This window comes from Teleopsis dalmanni, chromosome X, assembly GCF_002237135.1.
Source record: "Teleopsis dalmanni isolate 2A chromosome X, ASM223713v2, whole genome shotgun sequence".
Taxonomy (NCBI): Eukaryota; Metazoa; Arthropoda; class Insecta; order Diptera; family Diopsidae; genus Teleopsis; species Teleopsis dalmanni.
This window is the reverse complement of record NC_051848.1, coordinates 93,035,221-93,054,319: the sequence shown is the minus strand read 5'-3', so window position 1 is coordinate 93,054,319 and position 19,099 is coordinate 93,035,221. Positions and strand designations below refer to the sequence as shown.

Genomic DNA, 19,099 nt, shown 5'->3' with positions numbered 1-19,099 from the left:
GCTTTTTTTACTGCTACTGCTAAGTGCTTTTTCGAATTGATGTAGTGTTAAGTAGTGAGCTTTTGTGTTGGAGAAGCAATTTTTAAATCATTTGTCACATGACAGATGAGTATTTGATTGACATGTACAGCTATGAATATATGATGATGATGACTACAACAACGTGGATGTGATAACTGATGGAGATGATGATACTGATGCTGATACTAATAGTGACAACTACACTTTGCATAATAGCATGAATTCAGAATTCTTACACCAGTTGTGTATAAATCAACCTTCTGTATAGGAAAAGTGTTTCTATGAATGCATTTATTATGGATCTTCTTTTGCAATTTAGTGCATAATTTTATAAAAATGTTTCCTTGCGAATTGAACACCAAAGTCTGAACTTTAGTGGAATTAATATGGTTAGAGTCAGAAAACCAGGGAAGTGCCTTATGTATGTATGTGGAAAATATTAGGTATATTATATTAGCGCGAATTAGATATGACAAAAACTAATATGAGCTTCATTCGTTTTAAATTGGTTCCAACTTTATATGCGCTCAAGTCCGAAATCTCATAGTTTGAATACTTTGCTGCAGTCTTATGATACATATTTCTATATAGATTGCTAACACTAAATAAAAACTAAGAATCGCAACTGTCCGGTAGGTAACACTCATGTTCCTAGCAGTGCAACCAGTACAAAAAAACTCGCTTTTGATTGATTATAACCATTCATGAGTTGTTGTTATTTTTGACCACATATTATTTGCATACCACGGAAAAAAAAATTATCAATTCAAGATATACAGGGTATTTCGTTTCAAAGTAATTTAACAACGACTAGTAATGGCTTGACGCAATAATGAAAAATCTTGTGGTGCAGTATTAATTTTCAAAACTTGCCGAGATAAAGGACATCAGAAAAAATTCTATCCGAAAAAAACAAGTAATCATATAAGTTACTATACCCTAAAACTTGTATATTAAATAGCTTAAGTCATATATCAGCTTCTAGTTCATTAATTATTTTTTACTTTGATCAACTTCTGAAACAAGAACTATGCTCTTTAGTTCAAAGTTTCAAGTTTCATTTGGATTGGTGAAAACCGAATGAAAGTACTGATCTCATTACTAAAAAAAAATAGAACACGAGTAGATAAGACGGTCGGAAGTTTCACTCTGCATTTTAAAGAGTTATCGGTGTCTTTTAATAACTTCTTAAAACGTGGTACTTGACGAACACATATTATTGTTGATTCTTGGAATTTGTAATTGCAACGCAAACTCTCACAAACTTGCTTTTAATCTGAGATAGTTTCTGCGTATTTAGAAATAGTCTCACATCTATGCAGGGTACTCGCTTCAACTTTCAGTCCGAAAAACTTCAAATATCGTTAATGTCTTATTTATATTGCGATAATACATTAATTAACATAACATATTGTATAAATATTTTACATATTTTAAAATGTTGAGAATTTTGGTAATTATAATAAGAAATTTCACACTTCATATCAAAACTGACTGTTTCTGATTGCTTTGAATCTTAAGTTCGTCACAGCAACAGATAATAATTGCTGACAATCAAAAATGTTTAAGTGAATACCCGTGTAAAAGACTTTTAATAGCGAAGAAGGGGTTTAGACGAAATTATCAAAGTGCCAGTTTGTATCGAAGATGTCAACTAAAACTCTCACGTCATAAATATGCTCAAGCATATGTTCTAAAACTAAAAACTGTCCAACTGAGAAATACACAAACCAGAAACCGCAAACAACCCAACAACACGACACAGTAACCTTTCGAGATAAGATTTGCTTGACAGTTGGTAAAATTAATAAAATTATTATGATGGACTGTTCCGAAGAATTGTTTTTGCGCTGATAGAATTGAATTTATGAGCTACTTGAGTGGCACCATGGTACCAGCCCCCTCACAGCCAACTGAAGTAAATATTTGAAAAGAAACATGAAATCAATCGCTCAAGATTTCAAGTGCTGTAATTGCAAATATAGGTCTAGGTGGTTATACATATGGGTGAATAAACATAGTTTTACTTACTTGTAGACTTTTATTTGTTAATAATGATTTGTACTTTTTGAATGATTGCTTGATGTGCACAAATGTCGTCCAACTCGTGTAGGAAGTTGTCAGAGGCATGCCATAAAATAGAATTTATAAGCGAAATATTTTTGTTGTGGGTTACATGTAGACGCCGGATGATAAGTTACATTCTGTACAGTTCTTATTGATTTGATTTGCATTCAGTTAGGGGGACTACTATTATTGCTAAGTGTGCTTTGGGTACTACATAATAACCGAAAAGGGTTGCACCATAATGTTTACAAAGCGTGATAATTTTTTTTTTGATGAGCTTCTAAGATATTCGATCATAAATGTTAGAATGTTAAATAGAATGTCTTAAGTGATCCATTACCATGGAAACTTATTTCGTATTCATATATTTATATTAAAAATAAATAAGAATATGTACTTAATGCAAAGGTCCCGTAAATTTCTGAGAACATTCCTGGGTAAAGGAAAAGAACGTAATCGTGTGTTAGATCTCCAAGGAAACTGTGTGAATTGGATTGGATCAGAAATGTCAATTTAAAATTTTAATAAATTTCTTTTAATTCGTATATCATTTATATCACATTTTTCACAAAAATCACTTTTTCGACCTTTGAAGTATACAACCGAATGCATTTCTCAACGAAAAAGCAAATATTTCTTTCTTATTTTTAATATGCTCTATCAAGTTTGTATAAAAACACTTAGAGGTAACTCGTTTCCAAGACTGCTTACCGGAAAACTGCACATGAAAGAAAAATGAGTATTCATAAATAAAAATGTTTGAGATAAATACGTTTTTTGCAAACATAACTGAACAATTTCTAATCAAGTAAAGGTTAGGTTAGGTTATACCGGTGATCCCTAGTGGATCCACTTAGGCCTATTGGCCCATTGTGATGCCGTATCAATCAAGTAAAGGAATATTAACATTTTGAAACCAGTGGCTAGTCTAGCTAGCCTACTGCTATCAACTTTATGGGCATCAAATGACCAGTAGTTGTCTCTGAGTGTTAGTGTTGATGTTTCCACCAACACTTGTATTTTAAATCTAATTTAACCTGATGGACTAATATTTGTTATTCAACTTAAGCTATTTGGACTAATAGTGGACTAATATTTGGATGAACTGGTTTTAAGATGTTAGGTATTGACCAAACTTTTTGCGATAGGCGTTTATTGCAAAGTTCATCAGCTTGGATCGCTATCTTGCCGCAAACTACATATGGAGGCAGGTGGCACCACTAAATGTTCTGAAAACAGTCTGAAAGGCTATGATTTCTTACTCTTGCACCGGCAGCAGTGAAGATAGCCTTGGTCACGACCGTTCCTTATATGAAACTAATGGTACGATGAAGAGTGCCATTATGCTAAAACTCTGTACAGTACCTATTGAGGTTTTCATGACCCTGTGTGTCAATATAGATACGAGATAGCATACTTTGTAGTTGTAAATATTTACTTGAAAAATTCTAGCAAATAAATGCGCTACAGTCCAAAAATGTGCCAAAATTTCAGGAAATCAGAATCCTTTAATTTTATTTAAAAATTTGAAAAGCTGGCGTATCTCAGTCATAAGACGAGAATTACAAGGTGCAAAACAAAGACTTTGCAAAACAACAAATATTGATTCACATCTTATTTCCAGTACATTTATAATATGGTAAATTATATTTTTATGTGATAACTTAATAGTTGGCGTATAAAATATAAAATTTTTATAATAATAGGCGTTGGCGTATAAAAGCAAATGAGTCCAAGTCATCTCATGTCACCTTCACACTAAGAAGAGCAACTTGTCCGGAAGTAAAGCTCAACAATATTGTGGTACCACAGTCAACTGCTTCAAAATACCTCGGAGTTCATCTAGGTCTAACGTGGAAAACGCACATATTCAACAAAAGGAAATCACTTGGTATTCAATTAAGAAATATGTCTTGGTTGCTCAACCAACACTCCTCTCTTTCTCTGGAAAATAAAATCATTCTCTACAAATGCGTTTTGAAACCTATTTGGTCATATGGCATCCAACTGTGGGGAACAGCTTCAAATTCAAATATTGAAATATTACAAAGATTCCAATATAAGACTCTGCGAATGATAGCGAACGCTCCGTGGTACATCACAAATTCACAAATTCATCGTGACCCTAATATACCATTAGTTAAGGAGGAAGTATTAGATCGCAACTTAAAACTGAAATAAGTTCTTCATAGTGATGTTTCAAAGGGGACATAGGCAGCACGACTATCATTTATGTTAATAATGTTATTAAAAATTGGTAAAATATCGAATTAGTTTTAGAAAGAATACAATTATATATAAAATATAAAAAAAAAAGATATTGTTGAAGAAAACTTACATTAAGACCGAAAAGTTTTCGGAAATTCTCATTTAAAATTCGCGCGCTGTATATTTTTCGATATTTTAAGTTTATGTAGTTTGGCAGCACTGTCCTTAATTACTATGCCAAAAATGAGCGCGATCTGTCAGACAGTTCGTTTACGGCAGCTGTTGAAACCAGTTCACCTCAGTAGGGCGTTGCGAAAAAAACAATGGAAAAAAATATTGAACAAAGAGTTTGCATCAAATTTTGTGTTTCGAACGAAATTTCGTGTGCAGAATCGTTGCGAATGCTACAAAAGGCTTATGGGGAATCAGTTTTATCGAAAACTCAAGTTTATGAGTGGTACAAAGCCTTCCAGGACGGTCGTACGACCGTCGAAGACATTTCGCAACGCACTACTGAGGTGAACTGGTTTCAACAGCTGCCGTAAACGAACTGTCTGACAGATCGAGCTCATTTTTGGCATAGTAATTAAGGACAGTGCTGCCAAACTACATAAACTTAAAATATCGAAAAATATACAGCGCGCGAATTTTAAATGAGAATTTCCGAAAACTTTTCAGTCTTAATGTATATGTGAAGCGTTTGATTGGTTCAGGGTCTTTGCCTTCGAAATACATCCAGACTTACCGAATCTGTCTTAGTTTTGACTTTAGAATGGTTAGAAATTTTAGTATCTTGCCATTCCATTTGCAGTTATAAATCTTTGTGTGGAGACAACTACATCTATATGTAGATATTGTCTATCTAAATTCACAAAAATCCTTAGTCCTAAGAGACTAATTTTCATACTAAAATGCAAATAGTCACCGCTAAATCGATTTATGTGATTATGACGAGATATAGATATGGTTTATATACGGTAAGTTATGTGTATTTCATTGCAGTATAATTCTCTTGTACCCTCGATATACACTTTCCCCCTCTCATCGTAATTTTCAATATCCTTTTATAAACTTTATATATAAATAAATATAGAACCGTGTAGAGAAACATTTTATAGAAAAAACAATTTTGTTTTGCAATTAAATTTAATTTTAAAAATAAATTTCTTTTTATGTAGAATTTAATTTTATTTAGCAATGATATTCTAGTTTGAAACCATTCCCTTTCCGTGCACTTAATTGATTTCAGTAAAAATTTGATTAAATATATTATATTATACACTCATAAAAAATATCAATTAAATCAAAATACTAAAATTTATTGCTTTGGCACATTTCAAAACTTGATTAATACATTTAAGATATTTTTTTGAATGCAGATACATTTTACATGGCTTTGGTGCACCCTACATGCGGAACCTAGAAGTTATTCAAAGTGTTCTACTATTCATTGTGGGAACATGTAAACTAGAAGTGAAACTAAAAGTTGAAGTGTTAATGATAGAAAAAGGGAAGATAAACGAAGAAAAGAATAAGCAGTTGTAAATAAAAAAAAAAAATATCTGATATATAATGATATATTTATGTTAAGAATTCCACAGCCCTTTTGATAAATGTCACCTTTTTCAAAGATTCGCTTGTTTTTCAGATTTTAGTTTTCATTATCAAACTAAATTATTATATTAAGCGTTAGAACTAGGCTTTACATGATATTAAACAAAAAATGTTTGAGTGTTTATATACTATATATATACTATACTATATATATACTTTATATTTATATATTACAAAATATATATTTTGGAAGTTAAATGTAGATATAATAAACATAAATTTAATAATTTATGTTAGTTACTAAATTTCTATTACATGTCACTGTCATATTGAAATACGTGGAAATTTGTAGATTTTTACGGATTGACAGACTGTTGGGGGTAAGCACAGTTCTTCTCTTTTCCTCACACTCTCCTGTACCATACTTTACGTTATTGTTTTCTTACTACAAACATATCTGAGTTCAGTGCATTTGTTGAATTAGTGTCTTTAAAGTTTTCATATATTTTCTTACAAAGGATTCTGTGCAGTTTTGATTTTGAAGTAAGAAATGGTTTTAATTGTTTTACCTCACTTTATAGCATAAAAGGTCTGTTAGCTCTACACGAGTTAGCTGTTCTATCTATTCATATGTTATATAGAATCCTATATATATACCTCTATATACTATTTAAAAACGCTCTAGTCTTAAAAAGAGTAGTACATCATATACATGAGGTGTAGAGTGTTTGCGGTAGTCATACAGACCAGCTACAAATTTTTTTGTGAATTTTCATTTGTTTTTAGTACCTTTCCGCTCATTGGCCATACATTTTATTACAAATATTTTTTTATTAATTACTGAAAGATAAACATAAATCTTTGTTCCCGAAAATGCATATCCACTCATCTACACATACACGCAGCTACACAGGTTATATTGGTAACTGACAAATGCTGCTATTCTGCATTATAATTTGATAAATCCGTGTACGCCGCAGATATGCTTGCACAATTTTTATTTGTATATTTGACATGGCATAGCATGCAGTTCCGTTTCCTGTTATGTTTTGCTACCGTAATTTCACCATTAGGCTCCAAACCGCCTTCCGTTTTAATTGCATTACAATGGCGCCAGTACGATTTTGTAAATTGTAATCACCAAATGTACAGATATTCAAAAATTAAATACATCAAAAAAACCCACACGCGGGCAAAAACAGTTCGCAAAAAACTTTGGGTCTTGATATATTTTTCTCACAAAATTCAATAGCAACAACAAAAAGTATTGCAAAAAAATATGAATGACAAAAATGTCAACCAAAAGGGATATACGAATGTGTACCCGTATATGTATGTAGAACTGCATGGGCACAAATCTAGTGATAGGTAATATTTTCAGAAACTAGATGTGGAGTTGCACTACTAAATATACATATAAGGTTTATGCACTTTATTGAAGATGTGTTTTTTAGTTTTAAGGAGGGAAGTGTCTAATAGTGGAGTTGCAAGAACTAACTACCTACGGGTGTCATAAGTATTACTTTTGTAAGGTGAATTGAGAATCAGATTTGTAGCATGAAGAATACGTTCTATAGGCACTATCGATGTTTAGAATAAGCTTAAAATGTCCTCTAAATTTTATTTTTATGCAATAACTTGTGGAAAAGTAGAAACTGAGTGCTTATAACCTATAACAGCTTTTCGAACGATTACGTATAGATTATTTATTTCTCTTCTAAAACAAAGTATTATTTACAATTACAAAAGTGAAATGTATATTACGTTATATTAGAATATTTATTGTTGTATTTGTTACAAGTTTTTATCTAGTATCATCATATCGATCTAACGTCGCTGTAAATTTAGTTTCGCATACTTTTCTCTCCAAAGTCATTTCATTCTTCTTAATTAAATTACACAATTTATTTAGTAATTAATACAGAGACCCCAAACTGATACATTCGTTTGTAGTATTACGGTAATAGATACTCTGTGTATTACAAAAAGTATAAATATGTAGGCGTACTATTGGTAATACTATATGATTTCTGGATATAATCGTTCAAATGATATCTGTCTATATTTTCTGTTAAGTCGTTTTCCGGTTACAGTGGTGCAAAAAACAAAGTCGAAGTCATATGTAGATTAAGTATTACTTTTTTTAGTTTAAAGGTTTGCTATTGAAGTCCAGCATTAGTTTGGTGAGCGTTATGGAGACTCTGCATTAGATTGACCAACTATTATTACCTCATATGCACGCTCTATTAGTCCAAAATCGAGAGCAGTGTTGAAAAAGATAAAAAGAGGTCATGAAGAGAAGTTATTTGTGATAGCAGATGTCTTAAAGATATTAGAATGTTATGTGTTAAGAATTTAACATATGAGTCCAAGTGTACTATTAAATTATTAAAGGACATCGAGTGAGCATTTTGAAAGTACTGATTTTATTTAGAAAATTATTCTCTATTTATACAAAATTATCTTAAAACTAATTTTACTATCAAGGTTGATATAATCTGTTGTATGTTATGTTTATTTTAGTGGAGTGTTTCATTTTTAGTTACATTTCATTGTTGTCGTTAAAAAGGTTCAAAAACGGATACAAGAAGGAAGGCCCGGTACTTAGGATTTTTCTTTCTATTGTCTTTCCCAATATATATCTATTATCATAATTAGATACGGTGCTTTGTGTATCATAAAATATTTAAAAATGTTACAATGTTTGCTATTTTAGTTTAGGGTATTTTTAACCTGTGTTATATTTTAGTCCATAATTCTTAGAATTAAAATGATAACAGACTTATAATAATAAACTATAAAATACGTGTTCATGTTTGAACACCAAGTATAACAATGCATCGAGGATTTATTAACTGAATAAATGATGCTACGGATATATCCACTACACTACACTCTATATATCCCTAACCACTGTATTCTGTATATTTGGCTACTATTCTCTAGTCAGCGAGTACTGGCTTCAGGAGACATTAAAAGCATACTTAAGTGAGAGTAAAGACAAGATGCTTAAAAAATAAAGCCACTAAAAAAAGAATGCTGCTTTGGAATGTTAATAAGACAAACCTGTTATTGTGATTCATTAACTAATAATAATGAGAAATTTAACATCGTTGAAATGTCCTTCATGAAATACCTTATAGTGCAGCAGCCCTGTAGTGACTTAGTCGCTAATTCAGTTCAACAAAGTAAGAAATAACACGATCGAAAAATTTCTTGAACAAAACTAAAACAAGACATATTGTGTGGCTTGTGGTGCTGTCCTTTCATGCGACTGTATCTATCTGAATTATCTATCCCGTAAAACACGTATCACGCCTATACACCAAATTCGATATTATATAGTTACTACTTGTGAGTGACTATTAGTTAGTGTCTAAAATTTTTAATCTCAAATTGAAAGTATGACGCCATGGATGACAATTCTGTGAATTCTATACCATTGAACTATTGCTGCCAAGGCCCACAAAATTGTAAAGCTAGAAATAAATCTCAAAATATTAGAATATTGATTTAAATGTTAATATGAAGTTTTATATTTTTGCGCATCTAATATTTATTTTTAAATCGGTCACATATTATTGTTATTCTTATTCTACAAAATATGTATTAAAAAGGCTGGGCATTGACGCACTCATCTATATGCAAAAGAAATTGTATTAAAAATTTATGAGGAATAAATTATTTTGTCAAATTATTTTGTTATTTATTCACTATTTTCTTGATTAGGAATATATATATATATATATATATATGAATATTTGTTGTGATTTATGGCATCTTACACTCAGCTTACATTGCAAATGTTAGCGATGCTTTATATGTTCTTTACCTTTATACAAATATAGAGGAAAAATGCACTCACCCAAGATATAGCTATCATTCAATCATCTGATTATCACAAGTCGTGTCTTAAAATTTATTAAAAATAGACACAATTAAACAAAAGGCGAATTTATGGAAATTAAATCCATAATGCTCTCATCTAATCCCGTCTAATCATTTACAACTTGACAATTTGAAAATTCTCTTCTATACCGATTTTAACTTACTAAGGTTAGAAGCTTTTATTTGTGATGTGTGGGTAATTATTGGATTTGATAGATTCAATTGATATACAAATAATAGAAAATATATGTATGTATGTCTGTGCTTCCTATAGTATTCTACATTTTCCCCTTCCTATTTGGGAATATGAGTACAACACTAGATCCATTATTCATTATTTGATTTAATTCAAATTTTTGCTACTTAGGTTAATGTTTCAATGCCCAAGGGAGTGTTGAGTGAACTCGATTTTTGTTGAAAATTCTTTGTTATGGCTATTCTCTAGTTGTTTAGTTAAGCCTGGCTGTATTGCGATGAGTTAATATTTAATTGTGCTAATACCATATTTTTATGACACGTTAAAACCGTCTTCAGGTCACTAGTATTTTTTATTCAAGAAATTATTCTGTGACAGGATTTGGTATCCTATATTATGCTATTACTATTCTTAAAAGTTCTATAATAATGTTACCAGCATTACATGATTATCCATATGACATTTAAAAGTGCCCGCTATATGTGTAATACGATTTAAAATCAACCTATGTTTTGAATTTACTTGACTTGAACTCAATTTCGTAACCGGTAACTAACACATTACGTATGCGAAAAAGTGTAAAGAGTGTTTTCTAATTTTATAAAGTTGCTTAGTAATCCTATTCGGAGCCATATGTAGGTCTGGTCATTCATTGCAGGTATACACTCAAACAAAAATTACTTTTAAAATAATGGTCCTGTAAAATAAACTCCATTAACACACAGTCATCCATTAATAATAAGCATAATCTTTTGTTTTAATTTTAGTCTTTCTGGTACTCATACTCATAGAGATACTACGCAGATTTATGTGCGTACATCGAACAGTTCATCAAATGTATCACCTTGGCATCATTTTTCGTTACCTCACGTTGTTGTGCTGCCATCACCGGCACTTTTCCAATCTGTCCTGGGTCCATTGTATAAATTTCCTTATATGTACTAGAGATATCGCTTCTTGGTTATTTCGCTAGCGTATATTTATTTGTTATACTTAGAATCGTTCACAATAACCAAACTCTTTAAGAGATATAGTATTAAGAATTAAGTACGTGTTGGTAATAGCATTAGCACGAGTTTTTACAAAACAGTCTTTTTAGTCAGTTAGTTTAGTATGAAGCAAATTAAAATGGTATTAAAAATAAATTTTTGCAAGAATGACATAGATCCAGGCTAATATCATAGGACCTGCATTTCGCTAGTTATCATCCACTGAATTATTTATTTACTTATTTAAGTACATTAAGAAAATATTTGGCATATTAGTTATACAGTGTAAAAAGTAGTGTATATCGTTTATCACAATTCCAGATAACGTTTTTATCTTTCACAAATCCGTAGGTATACTATATTTTAACTGCAGATTACTGAGCATCGAATTTTATAGCTGCGCCAACAGCTATCTGTGATGGAAGGCAATTTTTAATAATTTCAGGAAATGAGCAACTCTGAAAACAAAATTTAAGATAACAATAGTATCAGCTAGTATATTGCAGCAAATATCAAAATAAAATTTGAGGTAATAATTGTACGACCATATTACGTTATAGGCGTTTCGATAATTCAAATAAATCGAAAAAATTTCAAATTTTAAAATATTAAATTCCTGGGTTCCATTGAAGGTTGGAGTTTCAGATTGCGTTTCGTTCTTTTCACCTGCGGTGCACGTATGTCAGAAATCGTATTAAAATATTAATGGCTAGTAATTATCTCTTTAAATAACTTTATTTTTAATGGACATTAATACAATTACCATGATTATAAACTAAATTAAAAAAACTTTTACAAAAAACAGAAGAGAGGGCATAAACTTCTCGCAGAACCTGCCATTATACTAACCTTTAATCATGTTTACCAGAACCCTGAAAATATTGGTAAAATTATTTATTAACTTTAGAGTTTTAGCAGATGTTTAGCAGAACAGATAAACTTTTTTTAAAATATAGATTAATAGTATTGCATAATGTGCTTCGTTTCCATTTTATTGCGAACCTCGAAATCTCGTAAAATACTTTTAATATTGCTCGCTAAATCATAGGTTTTAATCACCTACAAAATTCATTTTTATTAATTATCAGTATCTTAATATGTGCATGAATTTCGAAATTGTAAACGAACACATTACTCACCATTCCTAAGATATCTGAAATTAGAAAACTGCCATAATTTGCCATCTCAAGACTATCTTCAATATTCAGATTTATAATATGAACAGGACGACTCTGAGTTACCTCATGCGCTGCAATGAATTCTACTACCAGATCATATATGTACTCTTGTACGGTGATGATAATGTCGAATTGTTCGTTACAATCCTGAAACCGTTCTGGGCGCCTCTTAATCGCACGGTTTCGGTCGACAATCTCCAGCAAACCTGTTTCTTCATAGCTTTTTTGTGATGATAATTTTAATTTTCATTCCGAAAAGTAATATTAATTAGCAGTTCTTTACTTACAATTTTTTGTCCTTTCTAACTAAATCTTGATATATGGCGTCAAAAGTGGTGCCAAATTCGTACACATTTGGTTTGTCCGGTGTCTTCCCAGCAATTTGCACAGTGTCGCCTACTCCATAGCTCTTAACGTTATAGCCTTTAGCTGTTAAGAAGCATTGTGCATTCATTGAACGATTCATATTGGAATAGCAAACTATTGCGATAGTGAGAGATTTTTTGTCCAACATCCTTTCTGTTCACTACTTTTGTTCGAATTAAAGGCAAACTACAAAAAGCTTTAATAATTTTGTGAGGATAGCAAAAAATAGTCAAAGATACGTGTTCTGAAACTGTAAATATATGGATTCGACTCGCGTATGAAACTGCTTTGTTAAATTTTTTAGTAGACCTTATTTATGACTGTAGAAGTAACAGGTTTGACGATATGTTCTGGCATAAGTATAAATTTTCAACTAAGTCATCTAAAGCCAATGAAAAATTTTGATTTCTACTATTGTTTCATATAATCATTTCCTTATAAAAAAAAATAATTCCATAACTGTTTGAAAAAAACTAAAAATTCATATGTTACTTGTTTAGTAACGTAACTAACAGTAATTGATTAATGGAGTATATTTTTTTCTTCTTTCAACTCAACATAAATCTACAATATTAGAGTTTCTTCTTAGTACACAATTTAGTGATGCCTTCGATGGTCATTTAAGAGCTCCGTTTCTCGAATGACCTCTTCATACCACTTCTTCAATTCCAGCTCAATAAAACTATAGTGACCTTATTTGAATGCTCAAAAAATTTCTTTTAGTTTTTGAATACACTTATGAGGGTCACTATTTACTAATTGTTGTCAGGTGTCATCTTACGTTTCCATGCGAGAGTTTGACATTATTAAACATAACCTACTTTCGACTTTTGGTCAAAACAGAGTAATTTGTGTTATTTAGAGTGATTTGTAAATTGAGTGTTCCCGAAAAAATGGATTTAACGCGAGGAAATTTTCATGTAATAATTTATTACGTTATCACGACTTTCGACATAGATTACGAGTATCAAGACAAGAGTGTATGATTACCTTACTTCTACATTTAGCGATGAAGCTCCATCCTTTGTCATTCTACAATGATGTGAAATGTGGCCACAGTTCGCTCACTGATCTCACTAAAATTCATGAATGTCGTCTAAAATCAATTGTTGTGCTGGAAAACATTGATGTTGTGCAAAAACTGATACGAGTAATGAAAGATCGTCATGCGACAAACTCAGAGATTAAGGTTGAGGTAGAACCTTAAGCATCAGTTCCACCAACATATATAAAATATTGCGCAATCATTTAGACGTGAAAATGATTAGTTTATACTCGTTTAATCCGCTATCATTTGACAAAATCTCAAAAGATGCTCGTGTCGATTAGTGCACCGTACGCACAAATGCTCAAGAATTACAATGCGGTGCTTCAAAAGACCTATACGAGTATAAGATTGTTACCGGTGAGGAAACATGGATACGAGTATGTACGTATAAGTCGGAACGTAAACAGCTGTCGCTGTATGGCTGCATGGCTGTTTCCAGATGAACCACTCGGGAAAACTGATCATGTGGCAACAATACAAACTATACCATTATAGAAACGTAAAACGGTCAATTTCGAGTGGTATACAATCATTCGCTTACCAAAACTCTTTAGTGAAATACAGAAAACAAACAAACGCCTTCGGATCACTTTCCACATGTGCGAAGACAATGCGAGTACTCATACATCTCGTCTCACAATCTACTATTTGAGCATTCAAAAAAGTAAATTGATGAATCATACGACGCACATTGTGCGTACTGATTTGGCACCCAATGACTTCGTCTTGTTTCCGAACGACAAGTATAAATTGTGTGTTCAAGTTTTGAGTACATTTTGAGTACATATAACACGCATATCAACAGGTATATACTTCACAGATAGGTTCAGACCTCTCAAACAGGCAAAAGATTTGCTAATTACTGAGTTGATATGTTCAAATTTCATTTGTTAAAAGTATTTCTAGATATTCATGATAGTTGTAATATCAATGGAATAAAAAAAAAAAGTGTGTTACCAAGTTTTGTGTTACCACGCCACCAAACAAATATCTTCGAGGAGACCTTTAGCATTGTCGACGTGCAACTTTGACTTTTTTTAAACCCGGACTTGAGCGGAGAGAGTAGTTGAAAGCAGTTAAGAGGAACACGTATTTGATCAGCCATTATGTTCTCACACACTTCAGAGAATGAGTGTATATTTGCCATTTGCCATAATAACTGAGCATTAACTGATTTTAAGTCCAAAAAAAAAATTGTGAGGTATTGACATTTCTGGTTACGCAGTAATCTAAGGTAATGAACAACAGATTATGATTGGAAACAAAGGAAATCTGATAAAAAAACAACACTTTGGTCTGATCGAGGTGATTTGGAAGAAAACTATTACTATATCTAGTGGGCACGGTAATGTTCACAATACTTAACCTAGCTATGGCTATTAGTTCATTCACTTTAGCATTATTTAATATATATATACATACATAGAATATCAGTATAGAAATCGTCAAATATGACAATAAAATAAAAATTGAGAGCAATTGGAAGAAGAGTTTCAAAAAGAAGAATACTACTGCATTTTTTTGACTACCGATATAAATGAATACATATATGAATTGAATTTCACTTTCCTCATATACACAGATTAAATGACTTTTTAAATGTGATTTACATCAAATAGTGGTGGCGTACCATCCAATTTAAATTTTCAATCATACCAAAATAAGAAAAAGTCATATATAAGGAGGTATGAAATATCAAGATGGCAGTTAAACTAAGTCTCAGAAATGCAAATAACATTCACTTTAAAGTTTTCGAAAAATACTCTAACATGATCTGATTTCAAGACAAAAAGATTTCCCGCATTAAAATAAACTATATTAATACCACGTTGACAAAAAATATTAATTAATGCTTTGCCCTCCATGGTTGGTAATTAGTATTTTTCGCTTCAAGTTTAACTCTCCGCTGCAAAGTATTGCACATAATATCCCTGCAGTCATGGTCTGCACTCAGTTCACGAAGGCTAAGAATAATTTTTGTCTTAACACAACTAATACATTTAGTGAAATCATTTATGCAATCCTTATGGGTGTGTGAGCCCTGTCTCACTACATTTAATACCATACATATGGTAGATTGTCAATTTCGTTGCATATACTTGCTTTGTGGTTGAAGCCCCAGCATTTCTAACAACTCATAACTTTGAAATGTTCATAAGCGATGCACCTATCCCACCTGATATTGATTCTACGATCTTTCATTACTTATTTGAAAGCTTTATCGTCTAATTCAATTATGGCGTTCTGTCTTCTTTTTTTGTGAGATTCCTTTACTTTTAAAATTTTTAGATGTTGGAATGAGTTACCATTTTTATTTTTTATTACGAGAACCAAACTATCGCGATCTTATTGTTCACACATTCCTTAGATTAACACCTTAGGGTTACCCAGTGAAGGAGTCTCAATGATGTATTGATCACTTAGTTCTTTCTCAATATCATTAGTAAGGATTTCACGTTCTTTAGAGTTAATCCACTTAATAGTTACTTTGCTTTCATGCCTAGTCGGAAGCCCGTTAATTTTAACTTTGGGCTGAGATAGATTAATTTTATTTTTCAAGTCCTTTTTAGTCTCTTCATTCTGTAGTTTATTTATGGCTTTCACAATAATAGGTTTATTTGCATTAAAACCCATTTTTAGTTTAGCTCTAAAAGTGTCTTTATTATTTTCATTTATTATAATATTATAGGTCACTTTTTGTTAAATAATTTAACGTTTGTTTGACATTTTTTAATACATTCTATATTTGGCCTCTCCTTGGGAGTCATAATCAAGATCACATTCTTACATACATTAATATTACTAAAACTATATCTACATCATCCTCTTTTTTCTAGAGTCTATATTGCACAGTGCAATATAGACGTAGAAAAACAAACGTTGAATTATGTAACAAGAACCGACCTATAGCCGGATAAGAAACTATATAAAAATTTTCATTTATTTTCATATTTTTAAACGGATTTATTGAAAGCTCTTCATTTTGTATTTTAATCATATCAGATAAATATGTAATTTTTTCTTCAAGCACATTGAATTTGTTTTCATAAGATTTTTGAACCTCAACAAGTGATGTAATCCTAAAGGCCTCAATATCTTTCAATGGGAACATAATTTCATTTTCGTTAATGTGAACGCCTTTTTCAATTTATTTTTATATTCATTAAGGCAATTATTGTTTTTAGTTACACTACCATTAATATCCCTAAGAGAAAACTCAACATTGTGACGCCTTAAGACCGATCGACCCAAATGTATATCGGTCTTCGATGATATTTTCGAACAAATTAGCCAAATGTCTCCAAAGACAAATTAAAAATGTGGAAGGAATAGAAAATTTAAAATCGTAAATTGCTTATCCACTTCATACAAAATTGGCTCGGATAATGATAAAGGCATAGTGTTCACAGCTATAGGTTGCTGTGAACACTATGGTGAGAGATTTCCTAATGAGGACCTCTGGGTCACCATTCGCTTTACCATTGGGATGCATTGTGTGATTTAAACAGTATAGGATAAGTAAAATGGGTTTCTGACACCAGCATTATATCGACCTGGTTTATTTTTTAGAATGCTTTTATTTCAACAGCATGTTTTGATAGACCATTTGCATTCCATATGACTATGACTAAATCAAGAATTTTGTTAAGACGTGATCAGTACATTCGTCATTACTACAATTTGTTGCACCGTTTGCTTCAATAGCATTGTTATCACACGAAATTCTTCTAAAAAATTATTTGAGATTATTTGACAAGCTACTCCTGTGTTAGGCTACAGGTGTCTGACTTCACTGTTTCAGTGAATGTTTGAGATGAATGAGAATTCGTGATAAGAGTTTTGGTTTGAGAAGGAAGAGAAATGTTCAAAATGGCAAATATCTTTCGTACACCCACAACAAAATTCAGTTAAGTGCGATTCTTAGCCTCCCTAGTATGTTTTACGTATTTCGGGTAGTTTAGGTGTTAGGTTTTAATTTAATAAGATAAAGAAATGATTATTAATCACACTTGAGTATTGCAAATTCTTGTTTTATGTGAAATATAAAATCAAATTAAACGATAGAAATTAGAGTAAGACTCAACATATAAATGGGGTATTAAGTTTGTCTATGATTCCTTTTCTTCCGTTAGGTGGATACCATTAAAAAACACATTGTTAAAATCTTACCTACTGAAACCAACTCTTAGGAATTTCAAAAAAGATCTTAGTCACGTAAGTATGAAGTTCATACTACTTAGAACTTCATTCAGTTGGCAACGACGAAGGTGGAATTATTAGGATTAACATATAAAACTCTAAATTCAACTCAGCGAGTTTATGAGGGCGTTGGTCTAGACAGAAATTTGACTGGTGAAGCTCACTAAGAAAATTTCAGGGAAGAAGATTGGTATAGATGTTGTGCCTAGCTTCATGAAGGCGACTGGGATATTGGGAAGGCCTATGTTTTACAGCATCGATCATAATAAGTGTAAAAGTTTGAAAGTACGACGAGTGTAGAAACTAGTAGTGTTACGCGTGATAATACACTGTCTTACGATTTAATCCATTTTCAATCCTTAAATCAAGTAATCTTAGTTTTGACCTAAATCAAAGGATTGGATAACTGTTCTCCAAAACAAATCAGGAGAGAGCTTACTAAGACTTCATGTGGAAATATTATTCATTTTCATAAACCAAAAAAAAAAGCGTTTTTTGTCTTTAGGGAACGAAATTTTTATTATTCTGCTGAATTGAATTTATATTGCAACTGTAAATTTTGTGAACTGTAAGTAAATAAGAAAGAAATTGACATATTTATCATTAAAGTTGTAATGAAGAAGGTGTTATCGTACCGTTTCACTGCTTTGTGCCATAAAAATGTTTCACTTTAGTTCGCATCTAGCATTTCCAAATTTCTCAATGTTTAGAAATCATATACACTTTGAAGAAAGTACTGGGAAGTGTTCAAGAACTCATCTAAACCCCAAGCGAGATTATGGATAAAATTAGTAACTTTCTCGGTACATGCATTCACAAAAGAGAGTTTGATATTAGTGTAGGGCAAAGGTATTTTTGTGCGCAAACAGTTCCTGCAAAAGCTGTAAAAGTGATCGTGGTTATCTACCCAGATATTATGTACCGGTGCAACATAAGTTTTTCTCTTCGCAACTCTAGGGTGTTTTCTGCGGATTTGTGATTTTATGTAGTTTTCAGCACCAAGTGTTTTAAGTTTGCAGCAGTCGTCGACTATAATATGTATCTTGGGTCGCCCTATAAAACATCTTGAAGAGCTCATTTTTGCTGGTAAAGAGTGAAAACAGTCGATTTTGATCCCAAAAGTGGTGTGTACAAAGTTTGTTCAGTTTTTGTTTACTAATTTTTACAATAAAATAAAAATAAAAAAATTAAATTAGTTTTTGAAGTATTTTTTAATTGCTTGAGTTTGACAACTAACTGATGACAAGAAATATGAAGAATGAAGTGGAAAACGGGTATATATTTTTTAGAGGGAAGCATATGTACGTAAAATATTGCCTGCAATATTAGATAAAGAATACTAGATTTGTTGTCTTCTTTATTAATGACCGTGTTTAGATAAGCC

At 31.6% G+C, this 19,099-nt stretch overlaps 1 protein-coding gene and 1 long non-coding RNA gene across 3 annotated transcripts; both read right to left on the bottom strand.

The window, feature by feature from the left end:
- Positions 1 to 11,650: 11,650 nt before the first annotated feature.
- Positions 11,651 to 12,894, bottom strand: LOC119689514 (RNA polymerase II subunit A C-terminal domain phosphatase SSU72-like). 2 transcript variants are annotated; one of them, XM_038104351.1, is made up of 4 exons: positions 12,707 to 12,894; positions 12,389 to 12,653; positions 12,063 to 12,321; positions 11,651 to 11,982 (listed from the first exon to the last, which is right to left on the bottom strand). In XM_038104351.1, exons 2-4 carry the CDS (start codon positions 12,613 to 12,615, stop codon positions 11,881 to 11,883), a joined length of 588 nt encoding a protein of 195 aa, XP_037960279.1. In that variant the 5' UTR covers positions 12,616 to 12,653; positions 12,707 to 12,894; the 3' UTR covers positions 11,651 to 11,880. The 2 variants fall into 2 exon arrangements, with proteins under 2 accessions (XP_037960279.1, XP_037960278.1); XM_038104350.1 differs by having other exon boundaries at positions 12,389 to 12,894.
- A 5,312-nt stretch (positions 12,895 to 18,206) lies between these two features.
- On the bottom strand, positions 18,207 to 18,878 carry LOC119661936. Its single transcript, XR_005250642.1, has 2 exons — positions 18,351 to 18,878; positions 18,207 to 18,281 (listed from the first exon to the last, which is right to left on the bottom strand). It is a non-coding gene; the product is annotated as an uncharacterized LOC119661936 (long non-coding RNA).
- Between the last annotated feature and the right edge of the window lie 221 nt (positions 18,879 to 19,099).

What these genes read in the sequence shown, in the direction of transcription:
- LOC119689514 (XM_038104350.1), bottom strand. Translation starts at nt 12,615, where the DNA reads ATGTTGGACAAAAAATCTCTCACTATCGCAATAGTTTGCTATTCCAAT. An exon ending in GTTAGAAAGGACAAAAAATT is followed by an intron (nt 12,322 to 12,388) that starts GTAAGTAAAGAA and finishes ATCACAAAAAAG; the next exon opens with CTATGAAGAAACAGGTTTGC. An exon ending in TTTCAGATATCTTAGGAATG is followed by an intron (nt 11,983 to 12,062) that starts GTGAGTAATGTG and finishes TGAATTTTGTAG; the next exon opens with GTGATTAAAACCTATGATTT.